The 22,482-nt window shown below is 34.0% G+C and overlaps 1 protein-coding gene across 1 annotated transcript; it reads left to right on the forward strand.

Moving 5' to 3' along the window:
- Positions 1–743: 743 nt before the first annotated feature.
- Positions 744–22,311, forward strand: LOC111710475 (uncharacterized). Its single transcript, XM_023484576.1, has 28 exons — positions 744–1,124; positions 2,163–2,269; positions 2,770–2,964; positions 3,746–3,889; positions 4,051–4,164; positions 4,413–5,127; positions 5,845–5,860; positions 6,217–6,535; positions 6,644–6,913; positions 7,232–7,268; positions 7,376–7,449; positions 8,107–8,187; positions 8,484–8,535; positions 9,157–9,207; positions 9,736–9,839; positions 10,112–10,192; positions 10,883–10,946; positions 11,361–11,431; positions 11,784–11,834; positions 12,252–12,355; positions 12,909–12,987; positions 13,470–13,586; positions 14,203–14,265; positions 17,716–17,816; positions 18,208–18,245; positions 20,018–20,051; positions 20,588–20,750; positions 20,869–22,311. Exons 1-28 carry the CDS (start codon positions 902–904, stop codon positions 21,313–21,315), a joined length of 3,915 nt encoding a protein of 1,304 aa, XP_023340344.1. The 5' UTR covers positions 744–901; the 3' UTR covers positions 21,316–22,311.
- The last annotated feature ends 171 nt before the right edge of the window (positions 22,312–22,482 follow it).

Genomic DNA, 22,482 nt, shown 5'->3' on the forward strand with positions numbered 1-22,482 from the left:
ATGGGAATTTACGTTTGAGGGAGGGGGGAAGTCCTCCCCCCCCCTCTGGGCCCATGCCACCCAAATTACACCTCTAGTTGTTCTCAATTTTCTTTTTCCGAGCCGCCACAATATCAAAAGGTGGTTCGGAAGTATGTGTTTGGAGGCTCGTGAAGTGAAACATAATGCTCTCTCTCCCTCTGATTGTTACCTGCATATAAAATGACCCTCTCTGCCACTCAATCAAGCATAGCTCCCATCCCCCCTCTTCGTCCCTATGCCCCCCCCCACCTCTAACCCCCCATTCCAATAACTGTGCCACACCCCTTAAATATATTAATTATGCTTAATAATTTTCTAAAATTATTTAACAATATTCTATAGAAAATTTCGTAGATTTTCAGAACAAGAAGTCTGATTTGGCAAAGGTGGTATATCCCTGAAAGGTGAAATCATAAATGTGCGCATGCGCCCAGTTTGTTATTAACAAGTGAACGCATAGTATTATTCGTGTCATTTTCTTTGAAAACTTATTCTAAATATTTTAGTTGGAAAAACAAATTATCAGTTATAAATAAAAATATAAATTATATTTCAGATTATTTTCTAAGAATATTATGCGTTCAATTAAAATTCCATTTCAAAACAGGGACCTTACTTTATTTAAAATTGAGATGATTATAATTGTCCTATTTTAGAAAATTTTCTACACACTTCTAAAGATATTTTTCAGACGAATTTTTAATTTAAAAATAAAAAAATAAATGTTGAAACCCTGAATGTCCTGTACACAGCGAAATCTTAGCGTATATTCAAGAATCCAAAATGGCGTTTTGTTAAAGTTAACTTGTTACTTTTTCGTTCTTAGTTTTATGTGTTTGTTAAGTTTGGAACCAATTTCTCGGCCGAATTGAGTGCAACGATGACGCAGGTTCTCGGCGTGGTGCCGACGGCCATCTCAGAATCGGCCCAAATCGGCGTTCGCGAATTTAAATGCGATTACTGTGGGAAAAACTATAGTTCAGCGAATTCGCTAAAAACTCATATTAAATGGCACACTGGTGACCTTAAACATAAATGTAGTTATTGTGACAAGAAATTTAGGAATCACAGTGAGCTGAGGAGACACGAAATGGTTCATACGGGTAATTTTTTTTATAACTATACGAGGGTCCGTCCTAGTATACGACTTTTAGACCCGGTCCTCCCTCCTATCATTTTGTGCATGACCACTTATTTTCACCAAATTTTTTATTTATAGTTTATTATTTTAAGTTTAGGTGAGNTTGTTATTAGTCCCTTTAATCTATTGTTGTTGAAACTCCCTCTAATTTATTGTTGTTAAAAGTCCCTTTAATTTATTGTTGTTAAAAGTCCCATTAATCTATTGTTGTTAAAAGTCCCTTTAAATTATTGTTGTTAAAAGTCTCTTTAATTTATTGTTGTTAAAACTCCCTTTAATTTATTTTTGTTAAAAGTCCCTTTAATTTATTGTTGTTATTAGTCCCTTTAATCTATTGTTGTTAAAACTCCCTCTAATTTATTATTGTTAAAAGTCCCTTTTATTTATTGTTGTTAAAAGTCCCTTTAATTTATTGTTGTTAAAAGTCCCATTAATCTATTGTTGTTAAAAGTCCCTTTAAATTATTGTTGTTAAAACTCCCTTTAATTTATTTTTGTTAAAAGTCCCTTTAAATTATTGTTGTTAAAAGTCTCTTTAATCTATTGTTGTTAAAACTCCCTCTAATTTATTATTGTTAAAAGTCCCTTTTATTTATTGTTGTTAAAAAGTCCCTTTAATATATTGTTTCTTACAGTACTTTCAATTTTCTGTTATGTAAGATTTAGTCCTGTGAAAGTATTTCTTGTTAACAATCCCTTTGTGGTATTTTTTTTGTCAGTTCCTTGAAGTTAGTTTTTGTTGACTGTTGTTAAGTTTTGCTTTGTTAACAGTCCCTTTAAGTTATATTTTGTTAACAACCCTTCAAATTTATTGTGCGTTTACAGTCCTTTTAACTTATTTTATATTTACAGACCCTTTGAGATATTTTTTGTTGACAAGTTTCATTAAGTTCAATTTTGTTAACAATCCCTTTGAGGTATTTTTCCTTTAAGTTAGTTTTTGTTGACTTTCCCTTTAAGTTAAAATTTTCTAAGAGTCCCATTAAGTTCTTGTATTACAGGTGAGAGACCGAACGAGTGTAGTTTCTGTAACAAGAAGTTTATTCAGAAGCATGCACTTAAAGATCATATGAGGAAACGACATGCTGACATGGTCAACCCGGCAGGGGTATGTATACATTTTATACCCCCTAGTCCCCATATTATTACCCTTAAACCATTTTATACCCCGCGTCCCCATATTATTTCCCGTAAACCATTTAGGGGCAATTAATTGAGACCTCCCTCCTGATTAGGATAAATCCTTATTATGAAATACAAAGTATAAAAACATTTTTCAATATTTAAAAAGAAGATAATTATATTTGATTTTTTAATTTTTTTTTTACAAAATAAACACTTTTAGGAATAAAAATATTGCCAAAAAATTGTCACCAGCACTGATATTCCTGAAGTTGTGAACCTTTAAAATTTTTCGAAGATTTTTTAATCCGGATCCAGGAAGCCAAAATCTTGCGGATCCAACAGATCTGAATCATGAACACTGCTTTTTAAAAATATAAAAATTAACATAAAGAATAATAAACAAAATAAAACACTAAAAATTTAAAAATCNCTTAAAAACATCTAAAGATAAAAATACGATTTAAACAGAAATATTTTTCGTAGGAAATAGTTTCCGCGCCATCTGGGTCGGAAAGCTCTCACTCTCGCCATCCCAGCAGCTCTTCTTCCCACTCCCGTCACCCCAGCAGCTCCAGCTATGGAGAAAACAGCTTACAAGGCAGCAGCAGTTTTCAAGGAAGCAGTACGGGAGTGGTGAGACGAGAGCTCATCTGTAAATATTGCCAGATCAGATTCCAGGTATTAATTATATAAAGTAGTAATCTTTTTTTGTCCGTTTGTATGTCCGATCATAACTCTTGTACTCCTGGACACATTTGCCTCAACTTGGGGAACTCGGGAGAACCATGGGAATGTCCTTATCTTGGTTTTGCAGATTCAAAAGTTGAGTTTTTAATGAAAAATAGTTCAAATCGTAATATAAAACTAAGCGCTGGTAAACGGCGGGAGTAACGATGAGTATTGAGTAACCTGGGCAACATCAAGCACATCAGCCAATGTAATATTAAGTTTGGGGACGCGGGTTAAAAAATGAACATAAACATATGGACAATGGACATATAAGTTTTCTCACCCTTTTTGATGCTTTTTCTCCAGAAATTCCACGAATCAAACCATAAATATTGGTTTTGAAAGAAAATATATTCCTTTTAAAAAATGATCTATAAATATTATATATACTTTGCTTGTCTGTCCTGTTTGTCTGTTTGTAACCGATAAACGTCACAACTGCTGAACCGATCAGGCTCAATTTTTTGTGAAACTTCACATGACTCTAGGGTTTATGGGTGATCAGAATTAAAAAAATTGTCTCCAAAAATTTTTAGATTTTGTAAAATTTTGAAAATCCAATAAATAAACATTGTAAATCCGCAAAAAGCTATTGTCTTTCGAAGAGAAAATTTTGAAAGATTGAGCAACAATAAAAAGTTAAAATAGAAGATATGCGCTAAGCGCCTTGATAGCCTAGGAATTTAAAAATTTTAAATGTTTAATTTTCACACTTTCCCCTTGTTTACAGGATGAAGCCTTACTGCTGGTTCATGAGGAGCGAGAAGCCCAGGAATTTGAGGCGCTTCACGAATCCTTCGAACAGAAGGAGTTCGGAGAATTCGAATCCTTTTCCTTACCGGAATACCTGGGACACGAAATAACAGCACCAGAGGTAGCGATAATTTCGGATTTTTAGATTTAAATTTCTAGTAGCTCATGGTTTCTGTCATTATTATTATGTCATGATTGTAATCATCATTATTTTTATTATTATTATTAACATCATTATCATTATTATTATAATTATTGCTACTATTCTCTCTTTTGTTGCAGGTTGAGGATAATAACAATGTTCAGGAGAAGTTTGAATACATAAATATAGATCTGGAGACATTACAGTCTCATGTTCCAAATATGCAGTTGGAGGCAGAGATGGTTGAGATCAAGGTAGGGTTTCATATCTGCCCCCCCCCCCTTTACAGTCTCATGTTCCAAATATGCAGTCTCACCTAGTTTGAAGTGGAGACGCAGGAGAAAATGAAAATATTAAGACTTTTATTCATTTTCATGGAATTTATCACACCAAATATTTCTTATTATATGGCGACAAGGTAACTTTATCGACCTATATCATTGTAATGGAAATTTTTAAGGTATTTTCGATCAAAATAAAATAATTATATGTTTATTTGCAGGAGGAGCCGAGGGCATTCCAGCTTACGAGGAGATCTGAGCCTGTTATTCTAGAACCAAAGGCCGAGCCCAATAGTATACTTTCATCTCTTCTTCAGACCAACCAGACTAATCTTCATATCAACCAGACTAATCTTCAGATCAACCAGACTAACCAGATTAACCAGACTAACCAGATCAACCAGACCATCCAGACCAATGTCCAAATCAACCATTCTATTGTTCACATCAACCAAACTAAACCAACCTTCAGTCCAATCCATCAAGGGTCACCCCCGGATGTGGGGAGTGTCCTGGCCCCTTCTCCGACTGTGCCTGGAGTCTCTTTTACTGGAAATATTGGAGTCCCTTCAAGTTCTACTTCCATGGAGTCCTCTCATGTTTCAGTGGTGCTTCCTAGCTCTCCACTCCCTCTATCCTCCCTGGACCCTCGGTCCTTCAACTCTCCCTCTGTATCTACACTTGGTAGGGCGCTCCCCGCCTCCCCTGTGCCCCTCCCCTCACTCCACCCTCCTCATTCGCTGAGCGCGCCGGCTCCTAGGCGGCCAGAAGTCGGGGTTCACGGAGTACAGGGTGCACCTGGAGTTCATGCTGTACAAGCTGGAGATGAGAGTACAGGTGTACACTCGGGGATTTCTCATATGGAACAGTTGGGGGATTTCTTTAATTCTTTAGAGAAGAAATACCATCATTTAGATCTTCAGCTAGGGATTCCAGGTAGATACTTAATTGATTGATAATTAGTTTATCAATTGATAAATTAGGTGATAAGTCGATCAATTGAAAAAATACTAATCTAAAATTCTAATTGGTTTGATTGAAATTAATTTTATTGAAATTAAATTTATTGTTATTAATTAATATTTTTTCTGGTTTGACTGATTGACAAGACTAATTTACTAAGAAATATTAAGGCCGTTGATAAACGTATGATTTTTGTTGATTCTGGCAAACCTAATTGATTATTTGATCTTATATTTAATCTCATATTTGATCTCATATTTGAAATATATTTTTGATCTCATATTTGACCTAATATTTGATCATATTTGATCTTATCTTTGATCTCATATTTGATCTCATATTTGAAATATATTTTTGATCTCATATTTGATCTAATATTTGATCATATTTGATCTCACATTTGATCTTATATTTGATCTTATATTTGATCATATTTGAAATATATTTGATCTTATATTTGATCTTATATTTGATCTTATATTTGATCTTATATTTGATCTTATATTTGATCATATTTGATCTCACATTTGATCTTATATTTAATCTTATATTTGATCTCATATTTGATCTTATATTTGATTTTATATTTGATCTTATATTTGATCATATTTGATCTTATATTTGATCTTATATTTGATCTCATATTTTGGGGAATATTTCTGCAAATAAAATACCCTTGTCTCCACGTAGGATTGATCCAAGGAAAGTATCTTATCTTGAAAGGAACTGTAACATCCAGAGATTTACAACGGGTCCCTAGACACCTTTATTTAATCAACAAGGAAGAATATCTTTTTTTTGGTTTAAAAGTGTTTAATTTTGATAATTACTTCATGTTTTCCTACAGGAGAAAAGCGCAAGTCACTTCTAAAGGGAAACCACACTTGAAAGTATTCAGTTTTTAAAATTTTATACATTGATATATTTAATTTATACTTAATCAGACTAAGTTATTAAGGGTACCGTTGTGAATATAATCATAAATTTAAGAAAATATATTTTCTTAATTAAACATGTTAAGTAATCCAATGAACTATTAATAATTTGTTTAATATTTTGTAGAAGTTCTTCCACGCCTGTGGATACTATCCTTGTTTCCAACCTCACCCAAGATATGCGTCCTGCTCAAGAGATGCGTCCTGTCTCTGAAATGCGTCCTGACCAGGATATGCGTCCTGTTCAAGAGATGCGTCCTGCCCCAGCGTATGACGCCTACTCCTCCGAGCACCGGATCATGTCCTTGGCCGAGCTGGGGTTCGTGGGGACCAACGGGACCAATCAGTCCATTATACCTGTACCCCAGGACCAGTTTCAGGGACCCCAAGGACCCCACGATCAGTTTCAGGGACCGATCAAGCAAGAACATTTACCCTTTGCTCAGGTGGGTTTATGTTGTAATTAAAACAAAGTTTTACTTAATTGCGGAACATTATAAATTTCTTTGAGTTCAAAATTTAAAATTTAAAAATTTAAAAAAATTTTATTACAGAAATCTGTTCCTGCAATGGAATTCTACGCGGTCAAGCACGAGATAAAACAAGAAAATCTGCAATCGGAGGTTCAGGGAAATGCGGGAACCTGTTCACCAGCTGGTGGGCCGGTGTACAGAACCGGTTCTCCAGCAGCTGGCGGCGTGTACAGCTGTGTGAAGGAGGAGGAGGACTCCCTGCAGTATATAGGTCTGGATCAGAGTGAGATACAGGATCTGGCGGTCAACAGTCAGGTCAAAGCTGAAATAAAGATTGAAGAACATCTACAGGTAATTTCACATCTTCTCATCTCAGAAGTATTTATTTTGAAGAACTTCCCTCCCCCCTCTCCAGGGGGGTAGTAAAATGAACTTTGACCACGGGAGGGGGGCTAAGTGAAAAAGGATTTTTTAAAAGTATTTCCATGAATTTTTCTCCTAAATAGTTTTCTCAAAAACTTTTCTATTTTTGCGATGAATTTATGCATCGTAAGTCTCGTCCTTTTTTAGATTTTAAATTATAGGAGTTTTTATCTATATTTCAGTAGCGGTGTGGGGGGATTATCATAGTTACAAAAAAACTAAATATAAACATGTTTATTTGATCAGGTCGCGAAACAGGAAGATATCGGAGCGTTCTGCCAAGGAAACATTAACGGAATAAATAAAATCTTTAACAAAGAAGTGTTTATTTTTTAATTAAGATTTTTATTTTTTATTTTTGTTTGATGAAGTAAATGTTGTCGTTGACAGGGTTATTAAATGAGATGGATCGATCCACCTGGACCCATCTTAACATTGCAGAGTTCCATCTTCATCCATCAGAGGTATCTCATTTCATCTTTTCTTATCCTGTCTTATCTTATCTTTTCTTATCTTATCTTATCTTATCTTATCCTGTCTTATCTTTTCTTATCTTATCTTATCTTATCTTATCTTATCTTATCTTATCTTATCTTATCTTATCTTATCTTATCTTATCCTGTCTTATCTTATCTTATCTTATCTTATCTTGTCTTATCTTATCTTATCTTATCCTGTCTTATCTAGTCTTGTCTCATCTTGTCTTATCTTATCTTATCTTATCTTATCCTGTCTTATCTTATCTTATCTTGTCTTATCTTATCTTATCTTATCTTATCCTGTCTTATCTAGTCTTGTCTCATCTTGTCATATCATATCTTATCTTTCAGCAAACCGACGTTTTCCTGACTGGAAAAGTGTCCAATTCTGTTAATTTATCCATGGCTTTTTATAAGCAAGAAATGCGCAAGTGAGATATGTAAAGAAGTCGCAAATGAAAATAAGGATTATAAAGAAACTAAAACATGGATTTCTAATTTCTAATTGAGCGGACAAAGCCTTTAAGATCACCGTTGTAAATCGGGCTCTGCCATCTTGGCACGGAGGGTCACTTAAACATTACACTTACTAAGTGGTCGGTTAAGATTATTCCCTCCAATTTTAAATTTTATTTTGCTTAGGAGCAACAGACTGTTAGTATACAGCCGGTTCAACAGCAACAACATCAACAACAGATGGTTTACGTGGATAACAACTCAACGGTAAAAACTGATAACAAATGGATTCATCCATAACATTTTTTTTAAAATGAAATTTTTACTTCTGCCCTGATCATCTGTATACAAATTATGTTCTCAATAATTTTTAACTTCAAATGATTCATGCGTTTTATTGACTGTTCTCGGCAGACCGTCCAGTGGTATTATCGAATCCCCATAGATACGCTTAATGGAGAGGAACATCGGCCCCAATTTCATCGGATGATGGGTTGTCTTTTATTAATGATAGTAATGATAATAACAATAATAATTACAATAATTGATTTATTGATTTCCAGGAATTGCATGTGCAGAATGGATTGGATACTACACCTACACCCTGGGCCACTGGTCAGTAACATTTTTGCGGATAAAAAAAAAGTTTGCGCATTTTTAACTTCTGACAAGATTCCCAAAAAAAATCGCTCCATAAAAAATTAAAGATGAGATGTTACAATAGAAAAATGTTCTCAAGGCAGACTGTTACCCAGACTGTTGACAAGGCAAAGTGTAACTAGTCAAAGTGTGACTAGGTCAAAGTTTACCAAAACAAACTGTTACCAAGGCAAAATTTGACTAGGGAAATATGGTTGGGAGACCTAAGCCCCAAGTTTCCAGAAGAAATTCTGCGCCTATACATTTTTCGAAATGTGTACTAATAACATACAAAATACTACAATGGCAAGATGTAACCAAGGCAAAATGTTACCAAGACAAAATGTTACAATGGCAAGATGTTACCAAGGCAAAATTACTTTTATATAGAAACCACATTTACTAGAGGAGCAAGTTGACTGTTTAAATTAATCTGAATTAAGATAAATTTTTATGAACTTAGGAATACAACTTTACGCATTTACAGAAAAGATAATTTAATACTTAATTGATTTATTTATTGATTTATTGATTTATTAATTGATTTGTTTATTAATTTATTTATTGATTTATTTATTGATTGATTTACTAATTCAGGGTCTAGCCTTCCCTCTGGTTGGATGATAAGACATGTAAACTATTTAACAGGTAATTAATATTTATAATTTTTATTAATAATTTATTTTTATCATTATTTATAAACAAAATGTAGTATTGTTAGAATTATTATAATTCTTTATTTAAATCTGTTAAAATAAAACAAATTTTGGTCTAAAAAAAAATTTGAACTGTTAACAAATAACTTCCTAATATCTAATAGAGGAACGCCAAAAAAATGTTCAAGGGTTTAGTCCGCTGAATAGGGAAAAGTTAAAAAAGTAAAATGTTTTTTTGGGGTCAAATATCCAAATAAAATTAGAAAACTTCTCTTTGGAAGGGGAATGAGGGGAAATCTATATAGCAATAGCAAACGGCTGGACCGAATGGGCTGACATTTTTGAGGGAATCCATGGGTGCCCGGGAAATAACATATGCTAAAAAAATGCAACTTATTTTGTACTTTCAAAAATCAAATTTTTTAAATTCTAAAAACAATTCCACGGGCACTCCAGCTAGTTTATAATATTTCATGCCCCTAAATCTTTAATCTAGTTAAATTTAAATATTATCTGGTAGGGAACCGTGTGAAGAAGAGATCTGAGTTTTTGTCTCCAGAAGGAGAATTCTTCTCCTCTAGGAAGGAAGCCATTGATTTCCTCATACGCACTTGTGCACCCCAGGTAAGCCGGGTCACTGGCGCATTCAGATATTTTTTCTGCGAACTGGCGCATTCAGATATATCTCCGGTGCACTGTGGATTTATTTAAGCTTACTTATCTAAAATCTATAACCGTGAATTGAATAAGTGACTTACTAACTATTATAGTGGATTGATTGATTCAAGATTATTTATGTGGTCGTAGGACGTCCCTGAGAGTCTTATTGGATTTGGATTTGATTGACTAGTTGATTAGTTGATTTACATATTAATTCTTAATTTCTCGATTTTTAGACTGATATAAGTTTACTGAGGAAAGGTCTCAAACTAAAAGTAAACGCTGACTGGAAAGAGGGAGCTCTGGATATACCCCAGGTTAGTTTTGGGAAACAGTCGCTTTATAATAAAGCATATATATTTTAACCGTCCCTTTAATACCTGTAATATGAACCTATACAGGGAATAGTCCCTTTAATACCTGTAATATGAACCTATACAGTGAACACTCCCTTTAATACCTGTAATATGAACCTATACAGGGCATAGTCCCTTTAATACCTGTATTATGAACCTATACAGGGAATAGTCCCTTTAATATCTGTAATATGAACCTACACAGGGAATAGTCCCTTTAATATCTGTAATATGAACCTATACAGGGAATAGTCCCTTTAATATCTGTAATATGAACCTATACAGGGAATAGTCCCTTTAATATTTGTAATATGAACCTATACAGGGAATAGTCCCTTTAAAACCTGTAAAATGAACCTATACAGTGAACACTCCCTTTAATATCTGTAATATGAACCTATACAGGAACACTTCCTTTAATATCTGTAATATGAACCTATACAGGGAATAGTCCCTTTAATACCTGTAATAGGAACCTATACAGGGAATAGTCCCTTCAATATCTATAATATGAACCTATATACTTATATGAACAGTCTTGTGTTACTAGTATATTATACCACCTTTACACGAAATGGGTGCGAATAATATGAAATATTCCTGATTTGGCTACGTAGTAAATCCGACAAGATATAATATCTGTTATTCTAGGGTTGGAAAAGCAGAGAAACCCTTTCCACGGATAACAAGCTCAGAACCTTCTACCTCTCACCAGGTTGGGATTGATTGATTGATTGATTAATTGATTAATTGGATAGTTGATTCGTTGATTGGTTGGTTGGTTGATGGATTGATGGAATCTTTAAAATCTTCATTTGTTGGTTCATGGATTGTAAATATTTTGATTAATTGATTCGTATATCAATTTTGATGTATTTAATGTTTGATTAATTGATTGATCTTAGAATTCGTCGTTGGTTAATTGTTAGAATATAAATAATTTGATTAATCAATTCTTTGATCAATTTGGATTTATTTTATTTAATATTGATTGATTGAATGATTGATTTATGTAATCTTTGAATTCGTCGTTTGTTGGTTGTTAGATTATCAATAATTTGATTAATAAATTGTAGATTAATTTGGATTAATTTGATTTAGATTGATTGATTGATTGATTGATGTTTAGGGGGTTTAAGCTTTGCTTGTCGCCAGGCTGCGTACGATCACATGATCAAAGTTGGAACATATGCTCCGCAGGTAAAAATACTTTTTTGCTTTAAAAAAAATGTCATGGATAAAGTTATTGTTGTCAACATTTTTTTCTTTAATGTTCTTAAAGTGAATTCGTGCTATTTTAAAAGAAATTTTTAAATCCTCTTTTTAAAAGTAATACTTCAAAATCATGTAAACTTGGGACCCTTGTTTTCTTTTCTTTTAAATTGAAATATTTTTTTTGATTCACTCCTATTAAACACTGCAATATAAATAATTAATTTAAGATAAAGAATAGAGGTGCAAAGGTTATTAGAGTACCTGTGTATATAGGACATGTCGCTCTTTAAACATAGGGAAATTTCGTCAACATTCCCTTTAATGACTTTTTCTGTAGGATGTTGATCTGATGCATCAAGGTCTCAAGGACAAGAGTAGAGTTGGGAAGGTGATCAGTTTTCTTGGTTGCGCATTTCTTCGATTAGCTTACTTGTTAATATCTTCATTTTTATTAGTTTCTTTGGTTTTTAGCTATCTATCTTTTTATCCATTTAGCCATCTATCTATTTATCTAGTTAGCTATTTATCTATTGATCAACATTTATCTAGATATCTATTAATGTATCTATCTATATCATGTTAAAACTACTGAAGCATCAAGCCTTGAAACAATTTCTATAGTAATAGCCTGATATATACCACAATGTTTTACAATGTTTGAAAGTGTTGCTGAAACTTTAAATATATCTCTATATATGTTATTTATTCATCTATACATACATCTATACCCCTGTATCTACATCTGTCTATCCATATATCTAGCTATCTAACTATCTCTATATCTATCTATCTATCTATCTATCAGATGAACAAGACTGTAGGAAAAGATAAACTATTCCTATCTGGTGACCCAACCATACCTCCGGGCTGGAAGATACGGGTCAACTCACAGGGCAGAGAAAACTTCAGGTAGGAGGTAGAGAAAACTTCATGTAGGGGGTAGAGAAAACTTCAGGTTGGAAGCAGAGAAAACTTCAAGTAGGGAGAAGAGAAAACTTCATGAAGGGAGAAGAGGAAACTTCATGTAGGGGGTAGAGAAAACTTAATGTAGGGGGTAGAGAAAACTTCATGTAGGGAGAAGAGAAAACTTCAGGTTGGAAGCAGTGAAAACTTCAAGCCGGGAAAAAAGAAAACTTCATAAAGGGAAATGAGAAAACTTTATGTAAAGGGTAGAGAAAACTTCAGGTAGGGGAAAAAAAACTTCAGGTAGGGAGGAAAAAAACTTCATGTAGGGGGTAGAGAAAACTTCAGGTTTGAGGTATAGAAAAATAGAGGTAACGGGTAGAGAAAACTTCAGGTAGGGGGTATAGAAAACTTCAGGAAGAAAGGTTTGTTTGATTAATTTGTTTGAGATGAAAATAATATAGTAATTGGTTGGATGATAGGTTTATTGGTTGGTTGGTTGGTTGGTTGGTTGGTTGGTTGATTGATTGATTGATTGTTTGATTGATTTATGTATCAGGTCCCCTGCTGGACAGTTCTTTCACACCAGACAATCTGTTCTAGATCATATGCGGCAAGAGGGATATTCATTAGAACAGGTAATTCATTCATTTACTTATTAATGTATTCAATCATTTATTCATCAATTTATTCAATCATTTATACATTTATTGATTCATTTTTTTATTCATTTATACATTTATTCATTCTGTCATTCATTTATTCATTCATTTATTCATTCTTTCATTCATTTAACTAATCTTTTTATTAATTTATTTTTTGATTTATTCGTTTATTCGTTTATTCGTTTATTCGTTTATTCGTTAATTCGTTTATTCGTTTATTCGTTCATTCGTCAATTCGTTCATTCGTTAATTCGTTAATTCGTTTATTCGTTTATTCGTTTATTCGTTTATTCGTTTATTCGTTTATTCGTTTATTCGTTTATTCGTTTATTCGTTTATTCATTTATTCGTTTATTCGTTTGGTCTTTTATTCGTTTATTCGTTTATTCGTTTGTCCATTTCTCCATTATAGTATTCAGCAGCATACAGATCTGTCTATCTATATATTTATCTAGATAAACCTAGTGGGTAGTAGAATAGTAAAGACGAAGAAACACCGTTCTAGTATACAGCAGCATACAGACTGGAAGGAGAATGATCCAACTGTGCCGGTCAACTGGAAGATCAAACAGGTAGACATTCATTCATTTATATATTCACCCTTTCATTCATTCATTCATTTATTCATGTATTCTTCCTATCAATCGTTTCTTTTTATTTAGCCGTTTTTTTCCTTTTCTTATTCATTCCTTTATTCATTAATACATTCAATTCATTTATCATCTATATACTGTTATAATGATATTATTCTCTCGTCTCTTTACTAAGTAAATTTTATTAATTTGTCTTTACCCATCTATATCTCTATCCATCTATATCTCTATCCATCTATCCTTCTCCCTAATATATTCAATTCATTTATCATCTATATACTGTTATAATGATATTATTCTCTCGTCTCTTTACTAAGTAAATTTTATTAATTTATCTTTACCCATCTATCCATCTAGCCATCTATCCTTCTCCCTAATTGTTTATCCATATATGTTTATCTATTTATCTATCCATCTATCTATCTTATTTATCTATCTTATTTATCCATCGTATCTATCTCTATTATCTATTTATGTTAATCCGTCTATATATCTTTATCTATCTATCTATTTATATATATATTAGTTGAAACGCAACAATCTTCTTATAACATTTTATTTATCTATTTATCTATGTATCCAACTTTCTATCTAGATAACTACCGAGGATGGACTAACTATAACCACCTTCCTAACACCTGACGGAGTAACTATCAGAGTAAGATATTATTGTCAGACACTTAACAAACAGGCGTTTGCATGGAGGGGGGGGGGGGGTATTGGGGCTCAGCCCTCTTGGTCAGTGAAATCTATGGATTACATGAGATTTTCAGGCTCCAACGGGCATTAAATACCCCCTGGAAAAAACTAAGCCCCCCCCCACCTCTGAAAAAAATCCTGTAAACTTAACTTCTAGCAAGACGACCTCTTGTGTCATGATGACAGAGTCATATATATTCGATAAATTATAACCCCTTCCATTATAAAAACTTAATGTCGATTTTATATTTTACTGGTGGAAGGGGGTGGGGGGTACAAATAATTTTAAACCAAACGCTGAACTGTTAATCAGTATCTCATGTAAAACAATCTTGCCGCTTTGCTTCAGATTGTCTAACCGTAGGATCATAGTAAACAGTTGGAACGCACATTAATCTACAGTTCCCATATCATATTAGATCGTTTAGAACTCGAAATTGAGATTTAAGGGTCAAATCATAAAATTGAAAAAGAATGAAAAATCGAAGAAAAATTTTTTTTACAGAAAATACCAGATTTTTCGATATTATGCGCGCTTATTTTGTTGTTAAAGCTTGGAGATAATCCAATATAATATGGGATGCTCTGTAGTATGACGCTGTTTGTTTACCTAAGCTCGTGGGTTATTTGTAAACAAACAAACTTCAGATGATTGAAAAAAATTGGGACAAATAACGTGCATGTATTTTAATGTATGTTCCCCTCTTAAAATAAGTCCTGTGTCTGCAGTCAATAGTACATTTACTGCCAGGAGAGAGAAACAGCACTAGAGTCAGCGGAATCTCTGTTTCTGCGCAAGAACCCTACTCACTGCGTAGATTTTTGGAACATTCATGAAAACGCGATCGATCAAACTTTGAATCAATTTTACAATTTTACAGGGGTAGATATTGTCTTGAAATTTAAAAAAAAAAATTCCACTGAAATTGATTTAAATGTTGAAAGTATCAAAAATGGGGTAACTTGCCTATTGATGTCAAATTTTTCATTTCCCCAGAGCATCAAAAATAAATTTTATTTTTGAAAATAATCATGAAAAGTATTTATTGTAAGATATTCTGCGTCAAAACATTTTTCGAAATGTATTATTTACACAAAAAGACGGGAATAGTTAAGTTAACACAGACACAATTTATTTATTAAGTTGATTTTTTGCCACTATAAATATAATTTGTTTTAAAGATAATAAAATATTTAATGTTCATATGTCGTCTTCCTATTCCACAGTTTGGGCCCTACTGTACTGTGGAGTGTGGAGTCACTTTTTTCACCTCCTAGTTTCTCTAATTTTCAGGGTGGCCAAAATGTACGGATTGTACGGATTTTTTTTCAAATTGTACGGATTGTACGGATTTTTATCCTGGAAATACACCGGTTTTTTAAAATTTGCACTCATTTCAGCAAGTTTTTCATGAAAATTTCAAAAAAAAATCTCGTCAAAATGAAGTTAGTATAACTTATTTTCTGCATTCTAAATAATATTAGATTGATTAACGTTTCAATTGACAATCAAAATTCATTCATAATTTTCGAGATCCCAGAAGTGTTCATTTGAGAATATGTTCCAGAAGTGTTCATTTGAGAATGTGTTTATCTATCTGTCTCTCTGTCTAGCTAACTGTCTATTTATCTGTCTATTTATCTGTCTATTTATCTGTCTATCTATCTGTCTATCTATCTGTCTATCTATCTGTCTAGCTCCCTGTCTAGCTATATGTCTAGCTATTTGTCTAGCTATCAATCTAGCTATCTGTCTATCAATCTGTATATCTATCTGCATGTCAGTTTATCTATCTTTTTATTTATCTGTTTATATATCCTATTTGTCTCTCTGTTTATCTATATGTGTATGTGTCTAACTGTTTCTCTGTCTTTCTATCTGTCTGTCTGTTTATCTATCTATCTATCTGTCTCTTTATCAGATCTGAGAACATCATCTCAGGTTTCCTCCGTTTATCTGTAAATCTTTTCATTTTTAGTTTAATATTAACTTTCTTTTAATTGAGTGTGCAGCCCCTATACCACGCTATTTTTAATTATATTAGATCCTAAATCTACACTCCACTCTTTCTAATTATAACTTAATTGTTTGGTTGTTAAATGGCCTACACACTGATCTAAACAGTTTTAAAAATTAGAATCAACGCTCTTTAGTTCTCTAGTTCTCTGGTTCTCTNGTACGGATTGCAGGGATTTTTTTCAAAAAATTGTACTGATTGTACGGATTTTTTCGAAAATTGTACGGATTTTTAAAAAAATGTACGTATTTTTTCAAAAAAAATGTACGGATTTTACGGATTTTTTTTCGAAAATTGTACGGATTGTACTGATTTTTTTCGAAAATTGTACGGATTGTACGTATTTCCTCTGAAAATGTACGGACTTTTGTACGGATTTTTTCAAAAAAGTTTTGGCCACCCTGAGTTTTGTTTATGCGCCCTCGCATTCTAATTTATTGCACATTAGTTTGTTGTTCTCAATAGAGTTTAATAAAGATATTTTATGATTGAAAACTTGGTAAGATTTCAACATAACGTGAAGTTTACTTTACAATAACGTGTTGTATATATGTACCTAATTAGTTATGTACTGTAGGGTCAACTTATAAGTTATGTACTGAAGGGTATCCTATTAAGTTACGTACTGTAGGGTCGCCTAATAAGTTATGTACTGTAGGGTATCCTTTTAAGTTATGTGCTGTAGGGTCGCCTAAAAAGATATGTACTGTAGGGTCGCCTAATAAGTTATGTACTGTAGGGTCGCCTAATAAGTTATGTACTGTAGGGTCGCCTATTAAGATATGTACTGTAGGGTTGCCTATTAAGTTATGTACTGTAGGGTCCCCTATTAAGTTATGTACTGTATGGTCGCCCAATAAGTTATGTACTGTAGGGTCGCCTAATTAGTTATGTACTGTAGGGTCGACTAATAAGTTATGTACTGTAGGGTCGCCTATTAAGTTATGTACTATAGGGTCGCCTATTAAGTTATGTACTGTATGGTCGCCTAATAAGTTATGTACTGTATGGACGCCTAATAAGTTGTGTACTGTAGGGTCGCCTATTAAGTTATGTACTGTATGGTCGCCTTATAAGTTATGTACTGTATGGTCGCCTAATAAGTTATGTACTGTAGGGTCGCCTATTAAGTTATGTACTGTATGGTCACTAAGTTATGTACTGTATGGTCGCCTAGTAAGTTATGTACTGTAGGGTCACCTATTAAGTTATGTACTGTATGGTCGCCTAATAAGTTATGTACTGTATGGTCGCCTAATAAGTTATGTACTGTAGGGTCGCCTATTAAGTTATGTACAGTATGGTCGCCTAATAAGTTATGTTCTGTATGGTCGCCTAATAAGTTTTGTACTGTAGGGTCGCCTGGTCGCCTAATAAGATATGTACTGTAGGGTCGAAAGGCTGCGCTGACCCATATGCTGAAGACTGGATTGTATGGGAAGGAAGATATAGAACTAATGCGACAGTATTCAAATGTACTCTGTAAAATAAGGTCAGACATTTTTTTTTCTTTTTCTTCGTTATTTTGCTCAGGTATTTTTTTTACTTAAATTTTTTTTGATTTGTTCATTTTTTGCCTTGTAAACTGTTCATTTTGTTCATTTGTTTGGTACAAAAGTTAAGTTTTTTTGTGAACTGTTCATGTTTTTCGCTGTTCTCTTCTAAATTTTTTATTTTTTAAATTTGTTTTGTTCAACAGTTCATTTTTTCCATGTAAACGGTTCAGTTGTGCTTTTGTTCACGTTTTTACTCTTTACCTTGTAAACTGTTTTGTTCTTTTGTTTGTTTGACATTTTGTCGCTGTTGAACCATTTATTTGTAAGTTTTTTTCTTTTTTCTAGTAGATAAGTTATTTTTATTTTTAACTTGATCTTGTGTTTTAGTGATACCTGGCTATCTGGGGATTCATCTCTTCCTGCAGGTAAATATTTTTTTCAGAGATTTTAACACCTTTGAACCGTTGTCTGAGTAGCATTGAGGAAAATATCGCCTTTTTCTATCTGTAAAAGTATAAATTTTAATAAATTCAATTCCTTGAAAAATATAGATTTTAAGATTGAAAAATAAGAGTATCTTTATACCTTCTGCTCAATAGAAGGTGTTCGAAAGGAACTGATGTAAATGAGGCATGTTACTATTTAAAGGAACTGATGTAAATGAGGCATGTTACTATTTAAAGGAACTGATGTAAATGAGGCATGTTACTATTTAAAGGGNAGGTTGTATATGTATAAACACGCACATAAGGGAGCGATAGTCCAGAGCTATTGAAAACCTTATTTTGGATACATCTGAATATCCACTGTGGAAACATTGATTTCTGCTTAATCCGTTCTTTGGATATCCCTACTAGATTCCGACCAATGAGAGGTCTCTCGTTAAATGGCGCGTAAAATTTCAAATTTCCCGGATTCTAATTGGCTATTCGGTACTTTGTATACTCACTCTGATTGGTTGGATCTTAGACAATTTCCTGGATTCAAACTAGAGACAAAAATAATGTTAAGATGTTGTAACAAGAAGAGTTGATCAAGCATTGATCTCGAAATCCACAATTGTAAAGCTTTCAGCTCAGAATGACTAAACTGAGATTGCGACAGTTGAATTTGTTTATAGGAAGGGAGTGCTTGAGCACATGCGCAAGACTGGAGGCTACACTGAAGCAGATTTCCTGCGCGTCGAGCGCGCTCAAAATAAGCCAGAGCGCCGGAAAACTGAAGATCTCGAACCCCGCCAGGACTTTCGGTCCCGGCCGGATGTCCAGCCTCGACCGGAAGTGATGAAACCCGAAGAAGTTTGGTCTGAAGCAGATTTCCTGCCAGCTGGTTGGAAGGAGAGGGAGGGAACCTTCTTGTCTCCGCAGGGGGAGATATACTTCTCTGTTAACGAGGTAATAAAGGGAAATAAATGATGAATTAATTAGTTAATGAAAGGGATTGCAGGGAATGTCGATTTCACCCATCAGTACTTCCCCTGTCTACACGCATTTTATACACCCCTGACCGTAACCCTAGCTTAGGTCAACATCCTCGACCGACCCCCCTAATGTGTTTTTAACAATGTTCCTGTGTTAAGGATTTCAGAATTTTAGCTTTTCCATAATTAGATATCTTGTTCCATAATTAGATATCTTGTTCCTTAATTAGATATCTTGTTCCATAATTAGATATCTTGTTCCTTAATTATATATCCCATAATTTGTTAAGTTGTTTAAATCCAAAGAGAATAATGGGAACATTATATGACAGTCATATTATTTCAAAGTTGGATTTAAAGTAAAAGATATTTAGTGAAATAAACGCCGAAAAGTTTTAGATATTCAATACAAATTATGGAAAAAGGCATTCTAAACTATTCACCATATTAGCATACATTAACACTGTCAATTTCTGTCCCTAACTTGTGTTGTTAAATTAATCTAGGTTTTGAGTATACTTGAGCAGAGCAGCGGACTAAGTTACCATGAAATATCAAGACTAAAGAAGCTTCTCATCAACAAACATGAAACTGCTGCTACCTCCCAACCAGGCGCAGTTGATCTAGCAGCTGCTGGAGAAGCAGCTTTCCAACAGCTACTCGAGGGACAGGAGAGGAAGGGGCAGCTGTTTGAGGGGGTTGAGGAGGGGTTGGAGGGAGAGGAGAAGAAGGAGTTGATAGGTCGAGGTTGGAAGATTTGTCCAACTCTGCCGAAAGGATGGAGAATAAAGACTCATTATTGGGGAAATAGGTGAGTTGGTTATGAATTGGGAATACAGGAGTAGAATTGTTGATGGAATGGGATTATGGATGATGGATAATGGATTTGGGATTACAGTGGAAAAATTGGAATTAAGGATGATGGAATGGAATTAAGGATGATGGATTGGAATTAAGGAAAAGGGATTAGGATTATGGATGATGGATTGGGATTATGAATTTGGATTATGAATGACGGATTGGGATTATGATTGATAGATTGGGATTATGGATGATGGATTGGGATTGTGGATGATGGATTGGAATTATGAATGATGCATTGGGATTATGGTTGATAGATTGGGATTATGGATGATGGATTGGGATTATGGTTGATAGATTGGGATTGTGGATGATGGATTGGGATTATGGATGATATATAGGAATTATGGTTGATGGATCTGGATTATGGATATAGGGATTATGGTTGATGGATTTGGATTATGGATGATGGATTGGGATGATGTAAGATGGATTGGGATTATGGATATACGGTTTCTGGTTGATGGACTATATCTATTTTTTTAGAGAAAAGCACTTGTTCCGGTCTCCAGGTGGAAAAGTGTTTAACTCCCGGAAGTTGGCAGTCCAATATCTGGAGGAGAACGAAATTCTTCCGACCGCAGAACTGGAAAAGTTACGGAACGGTCCAAAGAAACGGAAAAGGGGAAAACTCCCGGGAAGACGGAAGGTCCGGAATATTTTTTCATTAGTTTTAAAATTGNCCCTCACAAATATATTGATTTTTTACTTTGTCTGAATTTTCTGTCCCTCAATGCATATTTCTAAAACCGTTAACGCTGTTTTAGATACTGAAAAGGGGTCCTAAAGAAGCTAGCGAAGAAAACGACACTCCCGTCGCAGAAAGAAAACAAAACGTGAAACCTAAGAAAGTCCCGCCCCCAGTTAGAAACAATATCCAGACGAGGAAATCCTCAAGGAAAATGGAAACTATCGCTGAAGAGGACACCCTGCCTGATCATGATGTTCAAATGGCGGAAACCTCAAATTTGGCGGGAACTGAGTCAAAATTGGCGGGAAACGGGAATATGGCGGGAATTGAAACCAAAATGACAGAACTAAGCGCTCCGTCCCACAAGTCTGATAAACCAGTTATAATAGAACCAGTTGAGGATATACTTGATATCGAGGAGGATAGTTCCCTTCCAACCCTTCTCCCTTCAACCTCTCTGCATAGGACACCGGCCGACGAATTCCTGAAAGATGAATTAGACAAATCTCTTGAAGAAGTCTAGATCTTGTAAAACGTGGACAATATTTCTCTAACTCTCTTATGCACAAACTAATTTGTGGCAATACGATTTTTTTACAGTTGTGATCTTTAATCAAATTCGGAGTTTGTTTACGTCTTTGCAGTACATGCGTTGACGTCATAAAGTTGTTTTTGCTGTACTGCCATTCATGAATCTTATTCGCCAATAAAGATGCGTACCAGTTTTGCCGCAAATAGATGTAAACAAACCTTCCTGTTTTTCCAGCGCAATGGTTTAGTTAAAGGGTCTGTAAGCGTATTTTTAGATGGCAATGATCGATTTACAACGGTATCCTGTCTGATCAAGTAGGAATTCAGATATCAATGGTTTTTTTTTCACTATTCATTTTTAATTTTCAATGGCGGGTTCACTGCGAAAGTAACTGCGCATTTCTTGCTAATACAAAGCAATGGAGAAATTATCAGACCTAAACACTATTGGAGTCAGACAAACGACGGTATCTTTCTCATTTTTGATCCGATGAAGGTACCATTGTTAATCGGTCATTGCCATCTTTGCATGGAGGAACACTTTAAATATCGCATATACTCTCTTTAATAAAGTCCCAGTTTTAGTTCCCACCCTATTAGATTTTAATCTTCCAAACTCGTGCCTTGGAATTAATGTATGCCGTCCTATTTTGTTGAAATGGAGAAAGCCTAGAATTTTTTTTTTAAATGCCGCCAATTTTATATATAGCCGCCAAAATCAAAAAGGCTGCTAAATTCAACATGTCCGTAAAATTCAATGTAGCAGCCAAATTTAATATTCCGGCACATTCAATATGGCCGCCAAATTCAATATGGCCCCCAAATATGAAATGACCATTGAACTGCCCCAAAACTTTCTAGATGTTCTCTCCATGTTATGTTCACAAAATATTTATATATATTTTTATTAATATTAAATTTGCATTTTTCTTACTAAACCAATGTATTATACTTTTAAGTAGAGAAATAAAACTTAAATAAATGATAATTTGAATTTAGCAGAAACCCGGGTGGACCAAGGTCGCAAATTTTAGAGACTATTTGTGACTAGTAGTCAGTATTATTTAAGCGCCTTGAGACACTTATCATTCATCAAGAGGATCACGACTAAATACAACTGAAAAGCCCATTTTTAGTCAGTGCTCAGAACGGAAAAGGT

The sequence above is a fragment of the Eurytemora carolleeae genome, unplaced genomic scaffold (genome assembly GCF_000591075.1).
Source record: "Eurytemora carolleeae unplaced genomic scaffold, Eaff_2.0 scaffold124, whole genome shotgun sequence".
Lineage (NCBI taxonomy): Eukaryota > Metazoa > Arthropoda > Copepoda > Calanoida > Temoridae > Eurytemora > Eurytemora carolleeae.